Source organism: Protomyctophum bolini (assembly GCF_963924005.1).
Source record: "Protomyctophum bolini genome assembly, chromosome: 3".
NCBI lineage: Eukaryota > Metazoa > Chordata > Actinopteri > Myctophiformes > Myctophidae > Protomyctophum > Protomyctophum bolini.
In genome coordinates, this window is record NC_137864.1 from 20,219,712 (window position 1) to 20,242,211 (window position 22,500).

The 22,500-nt window shown below is 43.6% G+C and overlaps 1 protein-coding gene across 2 annotated transcripts in view; it reads right to left on the reverse strand.

The window, feature by feature from the left end:
* The window catches only part of dlc1 (DLC1 Rho GTPase activating protein), a 151,712-nt gene that overhangs the window by 107,414 nt on the left and 21,798 nt on the right, over positions 1–22,500 (reverse strand). For both annotated transcript variants that reach the window (XM_080760405.1, XM_080760404.1), the window contains exons 3-4: positions 13,414–13,563; positions 12,613–12,726 (exon numbers count right to left, since the gene is read on the reverse strand). In XM_080760405.1, coding sequence (XP_080616531.1) covers positions 12,613–12,726; positions 13,414–13,563 — 264 coding nt within the window. The remainder of the gene's footprint in view (positions 1–12,612; positions 12,727–13,413; positions 13,564–22,500) is intronic.

A 22,500-nucleotide genomic window follows, 5' to 3' on the forward strand; every position in this document is an offset into this window, starting at 1 on the left:
TCTGTGTGTGTGTGTATGTGTGTTTGTTTGTTCTGTGATTTATAGTTTCATTATCAGCAGGAGACTGCAGCCAGGGGTGTTTCCAGATGCCTACATGCTCCAGTCATCCCCAGTCACATTTACTGTCAACAACACGTATCCTCCAACAACAACCATTCCCGGGGACTTTTTAATACGCTTTCATTCACGTAATACATTTGTGTTTGGCATCAACCGACTAGATAAAGGCAAGCACAGCAGCGTTCAACCCGCCAACCCCTCTGACAGTTAGTTGGCAACGAGCACAAACTGATCTTTCGACACTAAAAAGCCTGGGATAGCCGATCTATAAGCTCGCGACATCGTCAAGGCGTGACACGTTGTGCAATTGTAGATCGGCGACTATTTCCAGTATGCGGCATATAAATTACCACACAGCCATGACGTATACATCATCAGGCAATGAAGTTTATGCAGGATCCACACATGGCCAATAAAAACCTAAACTTGTTTCCAGATTCTTTGCATAGTGCTTTTTTGTTTTGTTTTTGGTATCAAATCAAACTGAAGTGCTGATAAAGATCTTTAGTGTCATTTAATTCAAAGGTGGCAAACAGGCGTTCCGTGCGAGTGACTGTCTTTATTTGACTTCTGTACGAACGCTGCCGTCAGGTCAAAGAGGCGCCACGCCGTGTATTTGATTAAGGGGAACTGTTATAGTCACAAACAATGAACGTCCCGCTCCCAGATCTATACAAGAAAAGGCTTAAGGAGTGCCTCTTGACTTAACTGTAATGAACATACAGTTCCATCCTGAGCGTTTGACACATTTGACCGCCAGGTATTAATTAATTAATAATGAATGAATTGCATCTTTATAGTGCTCAAAGCGCTTTACAATGGTTCATTCATTGGGAGGTGAAGCGGCGAACAGTCGACGCCAGCGTCCTCACCGACTCATTGGAGGCAATGTAGGGTTCAGTGTCTTCCTCAAGGACACTTCGACATGTGGACGGGAGGAGCCTGGATTCGAACCGCCGACCCATGGATCATTGGACGACCTGCTCTACCTCCTGAGCCACAGCCCCTTGACTCCAATGAGTGTGAAAATGGACCGGTAAGGGTCATTATGTTCGTGACCGTAAGTTAATCAAAATCCCTTCTCCTCTATAGTTCGATTCTGTACACGTTTTCCCTTTTTTTCTAACCATGTATATGATGATATAGAAGAGATTTGAAGCATAAACATACGGAGACACTGAACACAGAGCCAGTTCAGCTAATACATGTTCAATGACGCTGTACAGTATATAACAATTATGAATAATGTTGTTGACAGAACGGAATAATTTCATACAATCACAGAAGTCTGCACTTCTGTCACAGCATGCAGCCGTGACAGAAAGGGCCCTGTGTTCTGAATTAAACGGGTTTGTAAATGGATTAAATCCATTTGGAACTGGATTACGGTATTAGTACAGTACGAAGTGTGGTTATGACGCATTTAGTGCAAAGTTGATATAATTGATGTTGTGGAAAATTTGATTCCACTTCTCAGTGGGGAGATTTATTATCCCCATTTGCTGTGTCCACTTTCCCCCCCACTCTGCACACAAACCACAACAATAAATAAATCTGTATGTGGGGTCCGGGACCCCCAGGGGGCCTTGAGGGATTTCCAGGGGGTCCCCAGCTAAATGATAGTTAGGAACCCTTATGGGTCTATAACTCAGAGAGTGTACAAATGGAACCAAATGAACCCTCACGGGTCCATTGTACACTCTCAGAGTTAAATTAACATTGATTTTACAATATAAATTGGGGGTCTCAGAGATATAAATGCCATTGAATGGGGGTCCGTAGCCTAATGCATGTCAAACTGGGGTGTTCTTGAAATTAAGGGTTGAGAATCACTGCTAGAGCCGTAAATGGGGGTCAATGTGTTTAGACTTGTGTCTGAACACAGCTTTGATGGATGTGTTCTGGACCCTTACAGCCAGGTCTGTACTCTGAGAGTGCACACGTGGAACCAAATGGACCCTTACAGGTCTGTAACTCTGAGAGTGCACACGTGGAACCAAATGGACCCTTACAGGTCTGTAACTCTGAGAGTGCACACGTGGAACCAAATGGACAGCGGCAGCGGTTCCCAAACTATTTAGCCCGGGACCCAAACTAGTGAAAATAGCCAATAAGCTTGTAGATCTGCTATTTTCACTACTTCAAAAACAATTGTTTTCTAATTTACAGATTTTTCTGTAATTTATTTCACGCACACACACACACACACACACACACACACACACACACACACACACACACACACACACACACACACACACACACACACACACACACACACACACACACACTGTACCACCCATGTGAAAGTATGGGTCCTTTTTTTAGAAAAGGTGGGGTCGGGATCGTAGAGGATGTTTGGGGACTGTGAGGCTGCCAAAGCGGAACCCGGAGAGGAAGGACAGAGCAGAGATTTGCAAGTGACCTTAGCACGCACACCACAGCACGGCCATTGTCCACCATAGAGACAGATACATGACTACAAATGTTAGGGCTGTCCCTGACTGACCATGTATTTGTATACTCGACTATGATTGGCCAAATGTTGTCTATAGTAGACTATATATAAGAAAAGGAAAAGCCTGGGGGAACGAGCTACATTTCCTGGTCTAGGAGTGGGAGTGAACTACAGTACAGGGGTGGCGCTAGGGGTGCGCTCTAGGAATGAGAGTGAACTACAGTGCAGAGGGGGCGGGGTTAGGGCCGGGGCTAGAGGAGTGGGAGTGAACTACAGTGCAGAGGGGGCGGGGTTAGGGGTGGGCTCTAGGAGTGGGAGTGAAATACAGTGCAGAGGGGGCGGGGCTAGGGGCGGGCTCAAGGAGTGGGAGTGAACTACAGTGCAGAGGGGGCGGGGCTAGGGGCGGGCTCAAGGAGTGGGAGTGAACTACAGTGCAGAGGAGCGGGGCCAGGGGTGGGGCTCTAGGAGTGGGAGTGAACTACAGTGCAGAGGGGGCAGGTCTAGAGGAGTGGGAGTTAACTACAGTGCAGAGAGGCGGGGCTAGAGGAGCTGGAGTGAACTACAGTGTAGAGGGGGCGGGGCTAGAGTGGGAGTGAACTACAGTGCAGAGGGGGTAGGGCTAGATGAGTGGGAGTTAACTACAGTGCAGAAAGGCGGGGCTAGAAGAGCTGGAGTTAACTACAGTGCAGAGGGGGCGGGGCTAGAGTGGGAGTGAACTACAGTGCAGAGGGGGCGGGGCTAATTGAGTGGGAGTGAACTACAGTGCAGAGGGGGCGGGGCTAGGGGCAGGGCAGAGGGGCGACGCTTCAAATATGGTAATGCCAGTGTTCTCCGCTGATTTCTGCGGAAGTGAAAACACAGTGAAACTGACTTACATGGCCAGTTAAGACTGATATGAGGTTAACGGGATTGTGGCATAAAAACAATCTTACGTTTTTTAGGTTTTCTGAGCTCAATTGCACCCAAAAAACCTGAACTTTTAACATTCAGTAGGTTTTCTGTGGTCTGGGGTTTTCTGGCTCAAACAAGTGCTCTGATTTTCCTGCTGTTTGTGATGTCACAGCCTGCAAATCCCATATGTCAATGCAGCAGATGTCACCGTCTTCACAGTCTTGCCTGTTTTCATTGCAGCTCCAAATGGCTTCCAAACCAAAATCAAAGAGTCCATATCTCCACCTTCTGAGGCCAGACCGTGGAAGAGACCAGCAGGCGTTTGGAATCCTATAATAACAGCCTGTTATGACATGCCCTGTCCGACGGTGACAGAACCTGTTATGACATCCCCTGTCCAAACGACATGACACAACATGTTTGGGGGGCGCACTGTTGCCCCGGCGACAGAATACAGATCCAAACAACGGGGTTCAAACATCAAAGGTCGGCCCCGTTACGGAATGCTCTCCATAAACGGCGGCGGGCGATGCCGAGGGTTGGTTGGGGTCAGCAGCGCCTTGGCTGCTGTCCTCGCCAGCCACGATATATAACATGTGAAACACTCCAGTGCTAAATTTAACAGGCGCTCAACATTTTTTGCCTCGTATACACCACACCGGTGTTGGCCCACAGTGGAAAAAGTACTCCCATTTTTTTTACTTAAGTAAAAATATCAATACTGGATATTCAAAATGTATACTTGAGTGGAAGTACAAAATAATTTGGCATCAAAATGTACTTTAATAAAGTACCAAAAGAAAAAGTACTCATTATGCAGAATGTCCCATTTGAAGTTTTCAAATATATATAAAAATATTGCATCTATTATTACTGTATATCTATATTTTCAAATGGCAGAAATGTATATAGGGCTGAAGTGGTTTCTGGATGGTTTGAAATAAGAATCTAGAGGAAAACTTGACAGAACACGACTCGCTCACTGTATAACAAAATGAAGTAAAAATTCTATAGACTGAGACTTAGGGAAACATTTTTCCTTTTATTTTATCATGCTCATAAAGTACTCTGTGCTCAAAGTGCAATTAGAAAGCAAACGTTTCGGTCCCAAGACCTTCGTCAGTGCTATATTTAATGTATCTAATGTAATAAGAATCCCAATGTACAAAGTAACTAGTCTATAGTAACTAAAGTTTTCAAATAATTGTAGTGGAGTAAAATATATTTGCCTCTGAGACTTAGTAGAAGTAAACGCAATGTAAATTGGAAATACAACACAATACAAGTGCAAATACCTCCAAATTGTTACTTAAGTACAGTACTTACGTAAAGGGATACTTAGTAACTTTGCACCACTGTGGTTGCTGCGTGGACATGGAAACTCTCACAGCTGAACGTGATTGATGTGTTGTTTCCGACTTTCAAGCGGAGGGGCGGTCGGACAGGGGTCAGAGGCTCCGCCCACCTCTCGGACAGGGGTCGGACCGTCAGAGCCTCTCGGACATGGCACATCCTCTGTGGCCACACAACCGCACGTGGGCTGGAACGCTAAGAATAGTGACTTGCATACGGGCAAAAAGAAATGCCAGTTGCATAACTCAGAGATCTGTGGAATGTCTTTACAACTAAGTATACCCGGAGGAAATCAAGTCAATAACCAAGAAACACAATTACTACAACTGCTACTTCTGAAAGAATGCATAAATAATAATCCAAAGTGCACCACCAGGTGAAGCTGGGATTTAGATTATTATTATTTATTTTTAGGGTCACGGTGGCCTGCTTTTGTTATGCGACACACCACCTTCCCCAGATATGGGTTGGATTGGGGGGTCAATTCAACTAATCAAATGTGACCAGCCTGCCATCACTCAAACTCCAGCTTTTCACCAGAGGAGAAAACCTTTTTTTTAATTATTATTATGAGTTAATAGCACAGGCAGACTCTTCACATACTAGAGCATCTGAAATATGTGTCAGAGCTGAAATCGACGTAATCGATGTAAATATGAAATAAATGCTTAAACATATAGCTAGGTGTAATGATAGAGACCACAGAAATTAACCTTTCAAGCCTGTTTTCTCAACAAAACAAAAAAATCCAATGGCAGCCCCTCAGTCAAATTTAGTCACAAATGATTCCAGAGCGTGGTACGGCTGCGGCTCACCGCTCCAAGATAGGTCAAATCCAGAGCACATTTCACTGCGGTAACGTGTGTGACAAATCGTACAACCATATGACCACAGGGCAAGCCTGGCCTTACAATGACAGAATGCCAAAAGGATGGATGGATGGATGGATGGATGGATGGATGGATGGACGGATGGATGGATGGATGGATGGATGGAGTGTAAAACTATAGTGTCCCACGGGCCAGGAGGGCCATGTAGTGACAATACTAAACCCAAAAGACACAGAAATAATATTAATTATAAAAGAATAGTAAAAAGAGACAAAAATATCAGTCCCATCCATAAAAAACCATGCATCCTTCACAACCACCTGTCGCACCACAACAATGCATTAGGTGTGGGATATCCCGTCCCCAAAAAAACAGCACATTATACGTGACACCTGCGACACCACGAGAAATAGGAACCTGCCAAGACAAACGCCCTTGGGGCAAAAGAATATCCGTCCTACTCCGCCATGGGGGGGGAAAGAGACACCACCTGCTGTGGCAACAACAACATCCTCCACTATACTGAACTATATAGCCACACACTCCCAGCCCCGCCACGGGAAGAAGTGGTGTAATAAAGTAACAAAGTACATTTACTTAAGTACAATTTTAAGGTATTTGTACATTACTTGAGTATTTCCAAGGGGTGCGTTAAAACGACCGGATTAAGGTTGGTGAGGGGTGCGTTAAAACGACCGGATTAAGGTTGGTGAGGGGTGCGTTAAAACGACCGGATTAAGGTTGGTGAGGGGTGCGTTAAAACGACCGGATTGAGGTTGGTGAGGGGTGCGTTAAAACGACCAGATTAAGGTTGGTGAGGGGTGCGTTAAAACGACCAGATTAAGGTTGGTGAGGGGTGCGTTAAAACGACCAGATTAAGGTTGGTGAGGGGTGCGTTAAAACGACCAGATTAAGGTTGGTGAGGGGTGCGTTAAAACGACCAGATTAAGGTTGGTGAGGGGTGCGTTAAAACGACCGGATTAAGGTTGGTGAGGGGTGCGTTAAAACGACCGGATTAAGGTTGGTGAGGGGTGCGTTAAAACGACCGGATTAAGGTTGGTGAGGGGTGCGTTAAAACGACCGGATTAAGGTTGGTGAGGGGTGCGTTAAAACGACCGGATTAAGGTTGGTGAGGGGTGCGTTAAAACGACCGGATTAAGGTTGGTGAGGGGTGCGTTAAAACGACCGGATTAAGGTTGGTGAGGGGTGCGTTAAAACGACCGGATTAAGGTTGGTGAGGGGTTACTTTTGGTACTTTAGTACATTTTTTATTCCAATACTTCTGTACTTTTACTCAAGTACATTTTGAATTCTGGACTTGTACTTGTATAACGGAGTAGTTTTATATTGCAGTATTTATACTTTTACTTAAGTAAAACATTAGAGTACTTTTTCCCCCAGTATACCACTGGGAAAAAGACACCACCTGCTGTGGCACAACAACATCCGCTATACGAACTAGCCACACTCTCTCAGCCCGAGCAATAACAGCCACCTGCTACTGTAGTAGGGATTCAATAACAGCCACCTGCTACTGTAGTACTGTAGTAGGGATAATGCTCACTGAGGACAATAGTACCCAACACAACAGCACAAGAGCCTGCAATACACTCAATACTTTATTCACCACATTAACCATTATTTTAAACTAGAGATGTTCCGATACTGTATCGGTATGGTATCGGGAAAAGTATCGGATTGGCCCTTATTTGTCATATCGGGTCATATCGGTATAGAATATAGCAGATCTACAAGCTCGTATAGCGTGGCACAGATCTGCTATTGTTGAGAAATCGTGAATATATCTTTGAATATATATATTCTTTCACAGTGAACGTTTTTAACTCAAATATTTGCTTTTGGGGGGTGGGGTCCCTGGAAGAACATATTTTTAGATGGGGGTCCGCAGCCAATTAGTACATATAATTTTCGGGGGTCCTTGAAGTGAAATAGTTTGAGAACCACTGCCATAGAAACATAGGGTTTTTCAGAAAACTGTCGTGATTTAGAAGACATTTGTATAGAATCAGCACAAGAGCCTCAAAACAATACATTATTCACCTCAACAATACATTATTCACCTCAACAATTATTCCGCCCAAATAAATCATGTAGGGACCTGGGGGTCCCGACCCACAGGTTGAGAACCTGTGATCTACTTGACCGTCTATACATTATTTATCTATCTGGAGGTCAGCATCTCTCTCTGCTGTGTTTACCTAGGACACGTCAAACAATCTGAGGAATGAGAACATGTCGTATACATTATGTTTAAAGGAACATGCATCCAGACATGCACACATAGTACCACTGGAACATGCATCCAGACATGCACATATAGTACCACTGCAACATGCATCCAGACATGCACATATAGTACCACTGCAACATGCATCCAGACATGCACACATAGTACCACTGCAACATGCATCCAGACATGCACATATAGTACCACTGCAACATGCATCCAGACATGCACACATAGTACCACTGGAACATGCATCCAGACATGCACACATAGTACCACTGCAACATGCATCCAGACATGCACACATAGTACCACTGCAACATGCATCCAGACATGCACATATAGTACCACTGGAACATGCATCCAGACATGCACACATAGTACCACTGCAACATGCATCCAGACATGCACACATAGTACCACTGGAACATGCATCCAGACATGCACACATAGTACCACTGCAACATGCATCCAGACATGCACACATAGTACCACTGGAACATGCATCCAGACATGCACACATAGTACCACTGGAACATGCATCCAGACATGCACACATAGTACCACTGCAACATGCATCCAGACATGCACACATAGTACCACTGGAACATGCATCCAGACATGCACACATAGTACCACTGCAACATGCATCCAGACATGCACACATAGTACCACTGGAACATGCATCCAGACATGCACACATAGTACCACTGGAACATGCATCCAGACATGCACACATAGTACCACTGGAACATGCATCCAGACATGCACACATAGTACCACTGCAACATGCATCCAGACATGCACACATAGTACCACTGCAACATGCATCCAGACATGCACACGCTTTTTGCTATAAACAGGACCAGAGATGAGACTGAAATCTTCTGGGGCGCCCGCTGGCCTAGTGGTCCAGGCGCATGCCACATATATAGGCTCTGGCCTGACAGCGCGTCGCGTGTTCGAGTCTCGTTCATGACGACCTTTGCTGCGTGTCTCTCTCTCTCTCCCTCTTTCTTGTCTATCTTCACTCGATACTATCAATAAAGGCAGAAAAGCCCAAAAACTAAATCTTAAAAAAACTAAACAAGAGGCAGTAATCTTCTGTAAGATCTGCATCGGCTATTTTCAGCATGCAACGGAGTCTAGAATCAGATTTAGTCGACTAAAATCTTATGAAAACTAAAAACATTCCAAGTGACTAAAATATGACTAAAACTGAATGGAATTATGTTTATAAACGAAATCTAACAAACAAAGTGGTAGGAGCGCACCCCAGTGGGGAGGTGCTGACCGCAGGAGACAAAACTTTGACTATCCCAATTTCCGCCAGCATTAATTAATCCCTTAATAGCGTTTTTTCAAGGTTTTATCGCGCGTAAAAATTACTTTGAATATATATATGTATATGTACAGTATATGTGCATTTGACGGGGGTCCGTCCGTATACCCCCATAAGGAAACTTTGATACAGGATTAATATACTTTTCACACCATACAGATTGATACAAATATTATATCCATAAAAATAGGTTCTGGAGTTGTCAATGTATGTTTTGTAATGATAATGAAAATGTACAACGTAACTAAAGCTTTCAAATAAATGTAGCGGTGTAAATGTACAATATTTGGATCTGAAATGTTAGTAAAGTAGAAGTAAAGGTATTGAAAATTGGAAATACTCAAGTAAAGTACAAACACCCTCAAGAAAATGTACTTCCCAATGCACTGCTGGAAAGTAACTTTCCAGCAGTGCATTCACACAGCCTCTGAGTTGTAGGAATGTCTCTGTGCACTCGGGGCTTTGCCCCAGCAGACGTTAAACTCTATAATTAGCTGGGTCCAGGGCTTTGTCGTAACAAAGGGGTCAAAAGGGAGGGGTCTGCGAGGTCAGAGGACAGAGCAGAGAGGGGGGACAAGCTTCAAGAAAGACTCATGTCTTCAAGAACTCGCTTGCTCACTTAATGGCGTTTTTTCGGCCCTGCCTTGGCTTGTCATTGAAAACCGGGGGCAAAGTCAACGAGACACGTAGGGACGGCAGCAGGTGGTCTGACTGTTCCCCGGACGGAAGTCACTTTTGATAAATCACTATTTCTGCTTCGGCGGACTTAAATAAACAAACAAACAACAACAAAAAATATGTTAGGTATTTGGAGACACTTTATCTGATGTTGTCATGATAAACTACAAAACAAACGCTTGGCCGGATGTTTCTGTCCAAGAACAGCTCCGTTATCTTGGTGGATAACGCACATTTTGCAAACCTGTGGAAACATCCCACATCCCTGTGTTATCTCTTCTGATTCCAAGTTCTTCGCATTGTTTCATTTTGATTCGGTGCCACGACTATTGCCGTTGTCACGAAAGCGGGTATAGCGACTCACTCTTTCGACAGTCCATATAATAGGAGTCAGCTGGTCAGTGAATTCATTCCAATGTCTACTCTACAACGCAAATACGACTTGTATTTCAGAACTTGTATTTCAGAACTTTCATTGTGTGTAGTAGTAGGTCGGCTTCACTAAAGCTTGAGTAAACATCTTTCACCGTGGCTAATGGACGGAGTGCTGACCAAAGCCTTTTACAGTGGACGCCATGTGGGATTGATTGAGGGAGACGACCTCATGAAGAGGCTTCTTTAGAGGTTAATGGTTGTAAGGGACTGTTCACTCTTTTCAGACTTCAAGTGTTGCGACGCCCACTTAATCTCTTTAGAGACTAAAGTTTAGACGGTCAGCATGGTTCGCTTGACTGATGCGGGCAAATTGACCGGGCATATGTGAATTGGATAACGGTGGTGGTTTTTCACAACATTTTCACGTCATGGGGACCCCACAAAAAATTACCCCCATCTGAAAAGATCTTGTGCCATGGGACGGACGCCAATATAAGAGAAGATGTGTGTTGTTCAAAAAACAAAATGATTTCAAATTGAATAGATTTTACAGAATTTAAAGAAATGTGTTAAAATAGCATCAAAATCTGTTTAACCACTTTATGTGTTTTGTTTGACTTATTTTGCACTTCAGCTATTTGAAAATCTAGATCTACAAGCTCATGTACTGTAGATGGTTCATATTAATCTGGGTGTCTTCTTTTTATCCATCTACAGTATGGATAGAGCATGAGGAGACCGGATGGAAACATCTTTCATTACAGCGCTATCGCACACACGCACGCACGCACGCACGCACGCACACACGCACACGCACACACATCGTGGGAACGCAAGAGAAAGGCATCACCCTGTGGGAATATTTAAAGGATGGGAATTCCCTCCCACTCGTTGCCACACTAGTGCTCACCCCTGCAACCCCTGCTATCTAGTGTACGGATATTTCATTTTGTGTACAAAATGTAACCAAACTGGAATCAAGTGCATTTTGGGTATTTCTGCATTGCAGTATAAAGCACCGAAGTCTGACGTCAATATCGATAGAGGGCGCCAAGTCCACGGGTTCATGTGCTTTTTATTTGTATTGTAATCCCCATATGGGGATTTTAGATCGCCTCATATAAGAACTGTGTTTGGAAAATAAACTAATTATCCCGGCCGTTTCACTCATATGGATATGAAGAATCAACTGACTGAGAGAAAACGCTAATGTTACTGCCGCTAGAAACAGACTGTATCATATATGAGCGACTGATGGTCGTAAACGATACAGAGACACTTCCCCGGCAATATCGCCGGAACAGTTTGTTTATTTTTTAGACCACAATTCTTATATGAGACCATTTTAAGTGGACCCCATGTTATTCTCCATAGAGAATTACTTCCACGAACCAGGGGATGAGCGAGTGGCGCCAGGACTTCGGCACTCTATTGATACATACATTAAAGTAATACATATTTGAGTACTTTTTTCCTCCACTGTATGAATGTGCATATTGTGAGTGGTGTCCACCCCGGTGTTTGAATGATGGTTGTGCTCAAAATATCCAACATAGGCCGGGATACGTATCGGTAATCCAACAATAACCACATTATCAAAACACTTAACAACACTCCTCTGAAACAGGTTGATGACTACAAGTATTTGGGTTCATATATATCTTCTTCCTAAAAGGACTTTCAAACTAGGAAGGGTATATGGACTGGTCAGCCTGCAATGACATGCGTAAGATCTGGTCATCCCAGCTTAGTAAGAGATTCAAAGAAAAAAACATTTAGGACGACCGTCGAGCCGATTCTACTCTATGGCTCCGAGACATGGACACTTTCAAAGAAATTAGAAAAGTGGCTGGATAGCACGCCAATCCAACATAGGGATACGTATCGGTAATTATCTTAACGATATGCGATAGGCCCGGATCGCAATGTTTGTTTGATTGTTTGTCTAATAACAAGCAGAGAGGAAAAATAACATTGAAACTAAAGCCTAGCCCCTGACTCTCAAAGCCCACATTTGTATTTATCTCGTGGTATGTTGGTCATGTGCATTGTATCACATCACGACTGTTACTTTCCCATAACCAGCCCTAGGTTGAATGTCTCATAGACGCACATGCGTGCACGCACATACGCACGAAATGACGGATCATCCCCATATGCCACAGGGGGGTGATCTTTACGTCATTTTAATGTTTTTTGAGACATCTCATTATTGTTATTGTGTGAATGAATGCATGGGACCTGAATGGAAACAAGACCGCATAAGGTCTTTCTTCGAGTGCTGTCCTTTTGTACAAAATGTGCTTTGACTGTACCCTGTACTGTTTTCATTTTCTATTGTCTAGTACCATTATCAATCAATCTAATCAAAACTTACCCCACTCTTGGGTTTGGCCCCCGTGCCGGTCGTGATGCTACCGTCATGGTGGGGTGGAGGGTTCGTACTGTCAGAGGTCCTGGTGGTCCCTGGCACGGATCCTAACTCCTTCTCCTGCACGCACACACACACACACACACACACACACACACACACTTTTACTTCTACTTCTATTTCAGAGGCCATTGTTGTACATTTACTCCACTACATTTATTTGAAACTTTTAGTTACTTTGATTATCATTACAAAACATTACAGTAACCACTTCATGGTTGCATGCTGAAAATAGCTGATCTACAAGCTCACAAGCTTGTAGATTGGCTATTTTCAAATAAAAGTGTAAAATCTGTCATTATAACGCCATCAAGGCATTTCTGTCGCCAAAAAAACAACTGTAGATTTAGTAAAGATTTAGTAAATCCTATATATTTTTTATTTATTCCAAAGACTATGACTAAACTAAAATCCAAAGATTCTACAAATGGTTGCCAAACCTTTTCATGTCAAGGACCCCCAAATTGACACTAATTAGCCCATGGACCCCCGTTTGAAAAGATATGCCAAGGACCCCCATTGGAGAAGATTTCCACGGCTCTAGCAGTGACTCTCAACCATTTTAATTGCCAGTTTGTGTGTGTGTGTGCATTAGGCTTCGGACCTCCCATTTAATGGCATTTCTATCTCTGGGACCCCCAATTTATATCGTAAAGTCAAGGTTAATTTAATGAGTTACAGACCCATAAGGGTCCATTTGGTTCCAACCCATCACTGGGAACTCCCTCAAGGTCCCCTGCTACTTACCATGAGCTGTCTCCTGCGCAGGGTGGGGGTGCTGTCCCGGGACGAGGTGGTGCTCAGGGCGTTCTCGATCTCCTGGTCCAGCTGGTCCAGCTTCATCAGCAGGAGAACCATGGAGTCCAGGTGAGAACGTTCACGCTCGTCCCTGGAGGTCTGCGTAGAAAGAAAGAAAGAAAGAAAGAAAGGGTTAATAGCCTATCGGGGTCTTCAACGTGGTGGTTCCGTGGACCACTGTGTGGTGGTGGTCCGTGAAGGAACTGCATGTGGTTCCCGACCATGCATTTATAGTAATGTAGCAAAGTGAAGATTTGGTTATTTTCTTCCACGGAACAGTGCACTATACTAAACATCTCTACACTGTTCCATTGAGGTACGTCAATGTTGTCAGTTACTACTGTCGTTAAGAAATTCCACAGAAAAGGGGCTTAGAATCTCAAGAAGGGTAAGTTTACCAGCTTGCCTGATTGAGTCATCAATCATTATTAGGACATGTATGTGCCTATATAATCATGTCTCTATCAGTGCTTGATATCAGTTAACCTGAGTTTAATGGAAGGTTGGACAAAGTAAGAGAATGGAATCCCAGATAACCGTGGGATAGGAATAGATCAGTGGTTCTCAAAAAATAAATCTTTTGGCTCTGGACCACTCGTATGTTAGCCTCGGAAACCCATACGTTTTTATTTCCAGGGAGAAAAAAAACTCCACTTCAATTCGGCATAGAGTAGCGCAAACGTTGATCACTCTCTGCTGATTTCTGATCATCTGCACCTTTGTTAAATTGACGCACACCCGTACACACATATATGATAGATGATCAGATTATATAACCTGTATTCCTTGGGTAAATCCCTGTCCTGTGTCGTACATGCAAGCTATATTAGCCCAATGTCGCTGTTAAATAGTCTATAAAACCAACGCATTTCACTTGAATAATGTTGATAAAAGCGCATCGGCTCAAAACAGTGCAGAGCAAACTTTTGGACCGTATAGGGCCTTAGTCCTACTCCTCCTCCCAGCCCAAATCACACCTTGGAAAGCATGAGTGTCTATTTCAAACAAAGTGTTTTTTGACTGTGGGTCATATTTTGACAGCAAGAATTGCCTGTCATAATTTGACCCCCCCCAGTATCAGGATGTATCAGGATGTTGATATTCATTCATCAGCCAACACTCCCCAGGTGACGCGCTTTAGAGTCCCTAAAAATAAACTGAGTCTGTTCTGCTTTTAAACCAAAATCGTTAAACCAGAGGATATAATATGTTCTTGTTCTTCCTGTTTCTGTGATTTGTGTCCTGTAATGTCTATCATTTTGTAATGTATTGTCTTGTCTGTCTTGTCTGTATCTTGAACAGTGGCGTCATGCACGCAAAACAAATTTCAGTGCAAGCTGACAATAAAGTTGTATCGTATCGTATATTTCAGTTAAATAATACAATAAAGTGACGCGCTATGAGCTTGTATATCTGCTATTTTTGAATAGTATACTAAAAGTTTTTTTTAATGACTTAATTGAAAATGGCTTCGAGGCATGAACACATGACATCATGCTGTGTTGAAACCTGTTTGAGAGCACTGTGTGAATGTTGCATGATGATGTCGGACGTACAGAATTCAGACAATTTCCTGTCCTTCACAGCTGGCTCCATTGCCTCCATTTGTGAGATAACGACTTCCTTTGTGAAAGTCTGGTGGAACTTATAGGCCCTCGAGGCACATGCAGGCCTAACAAGCTTTCTGTTTAGAAGGAAAAAAAGGCCTTTTTGTGTTAAATTGTTGCGCGGTTACTGACCGACTGTCAAGCAGTATCCTTTTGTGCTTGACATTTTTGTCAACCCTGTTTTGAATCCTTCGTGATTGATTATTTTGTTTTGAACTGTAATGTAGCATTATTATTCATTAACTCTTCTCTTATCTGTCCGGAATTCAAAATGTACTAGCGGGATCGTGACATAAAGAAGGTTTTTGTATTTTTTTTAAATGAGCCCCCTGAAACCCCTCCAAGGACCACGTGGGGTCCCGGGACCATGCACCACTTTGACAACCACAGTTGTAGATCGGCTATTTTTCACCCAACGTTCACCTATTTTCACCACATGTTCCCTTAATGTGAAACGCTCAGAATAGGCCCTCTATTCTGGGCGGGAAGGAGGTAGTAAAACTCCTCCATAATTTCATCAGTTTTTACGGGGGGTGGGGGGTAGAGTCTGGCACTCACTGGCAGAGAGACACACACACACACACACACACACACACACACACACACACACACACACACACACTTCAGGGATGTTGACTCCCGTGTGGACCAGCGTGGCAGGAGGTCAAAGGTCACAGCCGCCCAGGTTCGTTGGTTAAAGTATCAATACTGCAATTATATAAATACTGTTTCTTGCTACAAGTAAAAGTCCGGAATTCATAATTCATAATTATTTTATTATATTTTTTTAAACAACCACAACCCGCAACTAACCAATATTTTCCACATGAATTTACAGAAAAAACAAGCCCAAAGACGCTTATAATAATCATAATAATAATAATAAGCAGACTTGGCAACAGTGTTCTGTGCACTGTGCCAACACGACCAGATGGCCGACTGCATTTCACTGACAGATGGTGAGATGGAGCTGACTTTATTCAAACATCCCCCAACTAAACTAACAGCATCACTTTTAGACAGTGCTTCAACAGTCACTTTTTGAGTATTTCAATTGTTTCAACACTTCATACTTTGTTTCTTCCTGAAGAAAATATATAAAAAAACCTCATTCCATTACTTTGACGTTAGATGTAATACATTGTCCCTTTAGTGTACACACCGTGTCATCACCATGTCACCCGTACTGACAGACATTTTGTTTTTCTGCCTTTATTGACAGATACAAGTGAAGACAGGAAAGATAGGGAGGGAGAGAAGGGGAGACATGCAGCAAAGGTCGCCATGAACGGGACTCGAACACACATGATGTGCTGTCAGGCCAGAGCCTATATTATGTGGCATGCGCCTGGACCACTAGGCCAGCTGGCGCCCCACTCAAGTACATTTTGAATCCCTGGACATGTAACAGAGTATTTTCTACATTGAAATGTGCAGCCAGTATCGATACTTTTACTCAAGTACAAAAATAAATGTGAGTACTGTTTTCCCACCACTGCTTACTCCTCCTGTGGTAGTGATACAGTGACCTCAGGTGGCCTGTCAGCAGTAAGACAGTAATGACAACACTATGAGCAGTGGTCCGGGGACCACCAGGGGTCCTTGAAGGGGTTCCAGGTGGTCCCCACTGCTAAATGGAGAGTTGGTAACCAAATGGACCCTTATTCAGTCAATTCAATTCAATTATTATTCCCAATCAATCAAGGACCACCAGTGGTCCTTGATTGATTGATTGATTTTTTGTAACCCATTTTTCAAACCTGTGTCAATTATCTAATGTGATCCTGGGCTCTACACACCCTCCACCAGCCTAGTCCCCATATATGGGGGACATGAGGAGAGCGACAGACTTGAACGCATGCTTCCTTCATGCATGCATGAGTGTCCAAGTCGCTCCTTTACACCTGACAGGGGGGAGTTTCCCTGGTTGGACATAGTGCGTGGAAGGAACATCTTATTCCTCTATCAGGCTGGCCAGGGGGGGGGGGGGGGGGGGGCAGTTTAGAAACCAGGATTACTGCATGTTTTTAGTGAGGGTACCTACCCTAGGGGACACAGGGAGAACATGTAAACTCCACACAGAAAGGCCCTTTCGCCAACCCCGCCTCAGGTATGGGCACTGATGACGCGGAGGAGAGAACACGGCGCCAGCACCCATGGCGTCCCCAGCGGGAATCGAACCCAGGACCTTCTAGCTGTGAGGCGACAGCACTACCGACTGTGCCACCATGCCCTTTGATTGATTGATTGATTGAATAATTTATGAACAGTTTTGGAGAATTACAGTAGGCCTACATTTCAAACACAACTCAATACAACTGTGGATGACACCATAAAGCATTACACTTGTTTACAATTCATCATAACATTTAGAGACGCACAAATATACGTCAAAGGAGTCATCTTAAATGTACAGTAAACACCTGAACATGTCCGGACGTGTAGACTACTAGCCGTTGCATAGGCCCAAAATCTTATCCAATGTCAACAAAATCTCTTTCGTTTTTGGGCCTGGGAGGCTAAATGTCATCAAACGGTGGATCCGTGGCTCAAATGCCCAATAAATAATGGGCCTTAATGTGAAAATGGTTGAAAACCACTGCTCTATAGCTCTCCATAGCCTTTTATTTAAACCGCTGGAAGTACAAGTCAAGTACAGTAGACGAAGACCTTCTTGTGGCTTCTTTAGGCCTGTGTGTCTGTTTGCGTGTGCGTGCCTGCGTGTGTGTGTGTGTGTGTGTGTATGCGTGCGGTTGTGGTTCTCTCTTCAAAAGGACACTCTCCGCTGAGAAGAAGCCCGAGCAGAGATGATCTCACGAGGGCTGGCTCATTAGGCCCAAACCAACCCTGTTACAATCTGCCCTATCCAGCTGTTAAAACGCTTTATGTCTGTGGTGTTCAACCAGTGGTCCTTGAGGGGGTTCCAGATTGTCCCCATCTAAATGATGGAGAGTTGGTAACCAAATGGACCCTTATAATAAATCTCTCTTGAGAGTGTTGAAACGGGTCCATTTGGTTTCATTTTAAGCTCTCAAGAGTTACATTTTTGTTAAGCTGCATTTTGTTAAGCTGCATTACTGTATATGTCTCCACAATTAGATAACATCCAACGATAACAAAATGATCCTTTAGTTGTGGGTCTGAGAGGCTATAAATGTCATCAAATGGTGGTTGAAAACCCACTGCTTTATGAGAGTGAGATCATAGGCAGGCGAGTGACACACCGACCCCACTACTACCGTCATGGCATGTGTGTGTGTGTGTGTGTGTGTGTGTGTGTGTGTGTGTGTGTGTGTGTGTGTGTGCGTGTGTACGTGTGTGTGTGTGTGCGCGCGTGTGTGTACGTGTGTGTGTGTGCGCGTGTGTGTGTGTGTGTGTGTGTGTGTGTGTGTGTGTGTGTGTGTGTGTGTGTGTGTGTGTGTGTGTGTGTGGGATTATATTCAAGAGCAGTGAAGGGAAAAGTAGTACTTTTAAAGTACTCAAAATGTTTTACTTCAGTGAAAGTATTATATGGCAATGTAGAACTATACTCAGTTATAAGTAAAAGTCCCGGAATTCAAAGTGTACTTGAGTAAAAGTACAGAGTCTGTGTCTATTTAAAACACTGGGGAGTCACATTTTGACAGTAGAGACTGCCTATCAAATTATTGGACAGTATTAAGATGTTGATATTGATTTTGTATTAATTCTTAAGGCCCCAAATCATACCCTAGAAAGCATGAGTGACTATTTCAAACACAAGGTGTTTTTTGACTGGGGGGGGGGCATATTTTGAGAGCAGAAACTCATATAATCATATAATTTCAGCCCCCTCCCTATCTAATTATTGGACAGTATTAGGATGTTGATATTCATTTTGTATTCATCCTTAGGGCCCCAAATCACACCTTAGAAAGCATGAGTGTCTATTTCAAACACAAAGTGTTTTTTCACTGTGGAGTTATATTTTGACAGCAGCAACTGCCTGTCATAATTTCAACCCCCTCCCTATCTAATTATTGGGCAGTATTAAGATGTTGATAGCAGAGTCAGCCCAGCTCCTAATCCAGACATCAGTCTTGACTATTGTAACTCCCTCCTTACTGGCCCATGCACACTTAAGCCTCTCCAATTGATCCAAAATGCCGCAGCTCGCTTGGTCTTCAACCAGCCAAAATTCTCACATGTCTCCCTCTCCCCCCTTCTCCGCTCCCTCCATTGGCTCCCGGCCGCTGCCCGCACAGAGTACAAAACTCTGATGCTATAGCCTTCAAAGCAATGAAAAAGTATGGCACCCCCATATCTTGCAAGTCTGATCGGACTATACAAAACCTCCCGTGCGCTCAGATTGTGAAGTACCTTCACTAAAAACCCCTGGACAATGCTCCACACGTCCCAAACTCTTCTCTCCCTTCTGGCTCCAAAAGTATTCACCATTGCAATCAAGACTGCAGACTCACTCCCAATCTTCCACCGTAGTCTGAAAACCCACCTCTTCAGACTCCATCTTAGCCCGTCTTAGCAATGTAATAGAAATTTGGAATAATTATTTTGGAAAAGAACCTACTCCAGGAGGAGGCCAGAAGAGACCCAAACATGGCCCAACAAGAGAGACCCAACAAAAACGGCCCCCTAACGTATTAGAAGGACAATATCAGTCACCAGAAAAAATGTTTTTTCAAATTAATCGTGTTCAAAATTGAGTTTGAAGTTAATGTCAAATATCGAATTACTGAATCAAGTAACTTAAAAACTGAGTAGACGATAACATTACAGATACGATTATAGTAGCGTGGCACTGCTATTTTTTAAATGTCTTTGTTTCTGGGGGGTCCCTGGAACAACATATCAGATGGGGGTCGTAGGCCAATTACAGATAATTCATGGGGGTCCTTGATATGAAAAAGGTTGAGCACCACTGATACAGAAACAGAGGTTTTTCAGAAAACTGTCGTCCTCAGGTCTCAATGGGTTAATAATGACGTTGTGACTTGTGCAGCTTACATTTATTTTCCAGTTATTTGCCTGTCAAAAGCTGTTCCTGTTGGCTTCGCTGAGTGTGTGTGTGTGTGTGTGTGTGTGTGTGTGTGTGTGTGTGTCATGCTGTGGTGGAAAGTAGTTATTTGTACTTTACTGTATACTGAGTATTTCTAATACTTTTACTTCCACTCCACTACATCTCAGAGGCAAATATTTGTTTACTCCACTACATTAATTTGAAAGCTTTTAGTTACTTTTCAGATTTAGATTGTCATGACAAAAACACACTAACCACTTCAGCCCTATATACTGTATATATATTTTGGCCATTTGAAGATCTACAAACTCACAATGCCTCGTGATGCGACACATTGTGAGCTTGTAGATCGGCCATTGTCAAAGGATTTTTAGCCCTTTGAAAACATTGAAATATGGGACCTTCTGTACAATGAGTATACTCTTTTTTTTAACTTTTGGTTTATTTCATGTACATTTTGATACCAATACATATGTACTTAGTATTGCAGTATTGATACTTCATAAAAACATGTGAGACAGTACTTTTTTCCACCACTGACTGACTACTATTAGGGCTTCGCTCACGTATAAAAGACAGCGTGCTCTCTCACTGTCCTTGGGGGACAGGGGGGACCAGAGCAGCTCGCAATTCGTTTCCAATGGGAGTCACATGGTTTGACGAGACAAGCTTGCTCCCTGCTTATATGTGACCTATAAAGGCCTCAGTCACATATAAAAGACAACTGTCTCCTCTGTGTCTCCTGTCTCTTCTGTGTGTCGCCAGCTCGCAATGCATTTTCCATTGCCATGGAGTCAAGCTTGTCTCGTCACAACCACGTGACTCCCATTGAAAATGCATTGCGAGCTGGCGACACACAGAGGAGACAGGAGACACAGAGGAGACAGTTGTCTTTTATATGTGACTGAGGCCTTTATACCATATGTGAGCGAGGTATTAGAGCACACAACAACATCAGACCGTGCCCTGGTCTCGTCTCAATGCAATGCTGTATCATCACCGGCAAAACAATGGCATCTTTACAAGGCTGTAGGGCTGAAGGAACATACTGTATGGTTGATTGGTCAAGAGATGGCAACAACAACCACAGAAAGGTGCACAGACGTGTCAGAGAGATACGCCAGCAGGAAGGCATGTTGACTGTCAGGACAGGGGCTTTCTGGTGGCGGTGTTGTTAAATAGAAACTAAATGAAAATTGAGCTACGATGACTAAAACTAAGACTAAATACTGACAATTTCGTCAACAAATAAAAACTAGACAAAAATGTTAGGAAGGGACTAGTGGACAAGAGATCCAGTTAGTAAGTTTGGTTAAAAATCAGCCATTCTGACAAAATTAAGTCCCGCCAAAATACATTTTAGTCGACTAAATCAACTGTAGATTTAGTCGAATAAAATTAGACTAACACTAAAACATTCCAGGTGACTAAAATGTGACTACAAACAATTCAAGAGACTGACTAAAACTAAAAATCTAAATTTGCTGCATATCAAAATCAACAGTCTGGTGGTCTCAGAAAGCTATAGTATTTCCCCCCACTTTCCCATCTTTTTAGGGGTTTTCTATTACATTCCTCACCACTTCCTGTTATTTTTTTTATTTTTTTATGGGAGGGGAGACAGTTCCCACACTGTTTGAACTGCCAGACCCCTTCCCTCTCCCCCACCCCTCTTCCCAACTCCCCCTTACAACCCCCCCTCCCCCATCTCTCACACACACACACACACACACACACACACACACACACACACACACACACACACACACACACACACACACACACACACACTGCGGTCTCACTCACTCCTCCGTCATATTTCTCAAACCTGTCCTGTTGCATTGTGGGCCTCTGCTCTGCTTTGGGGGTGAATAAGGTCACCTTAAAAAGCAAAGTTCAGCGATGACCTCATCATCATCATCAGAACACATAAATACACACACACACACACACACACACACACACACACACACACACACACACACACACACACACACACACACACACACACACACACACACACAAAGCAAAAACATAAGAGTTATACAGATAAAAGAACCCAATGTGAGAGCAATGCTGCCAACTTGTCTGGTGTCAGATAAAAAAGATGTGAACCCGGTGATGCGAGCCCTTCCCCCACCCCCCCGTCCCCCGTGCCCGGGGTCAAGATAAGGGCCTGTCGTCGTTGCTAAGACAAACAAGCAGAGTAACAATAAAGCCCATTATTATCAGATGGTGCATCATCGTCCATTATGTGAGCCAGATGGGTTCATTTGGCAGGCAGATCCCATGCAACAACACAGACCCCCTGGGGACCACGTATAATCACCATGGGCTACGAGAGCTTTACCCTGTGACTTACAACAGTACAATATCTGTGCCAGTGTGACCGCCGTGCTGGACGGTCACTGTCTACAGAGGGGGGGAAATCAC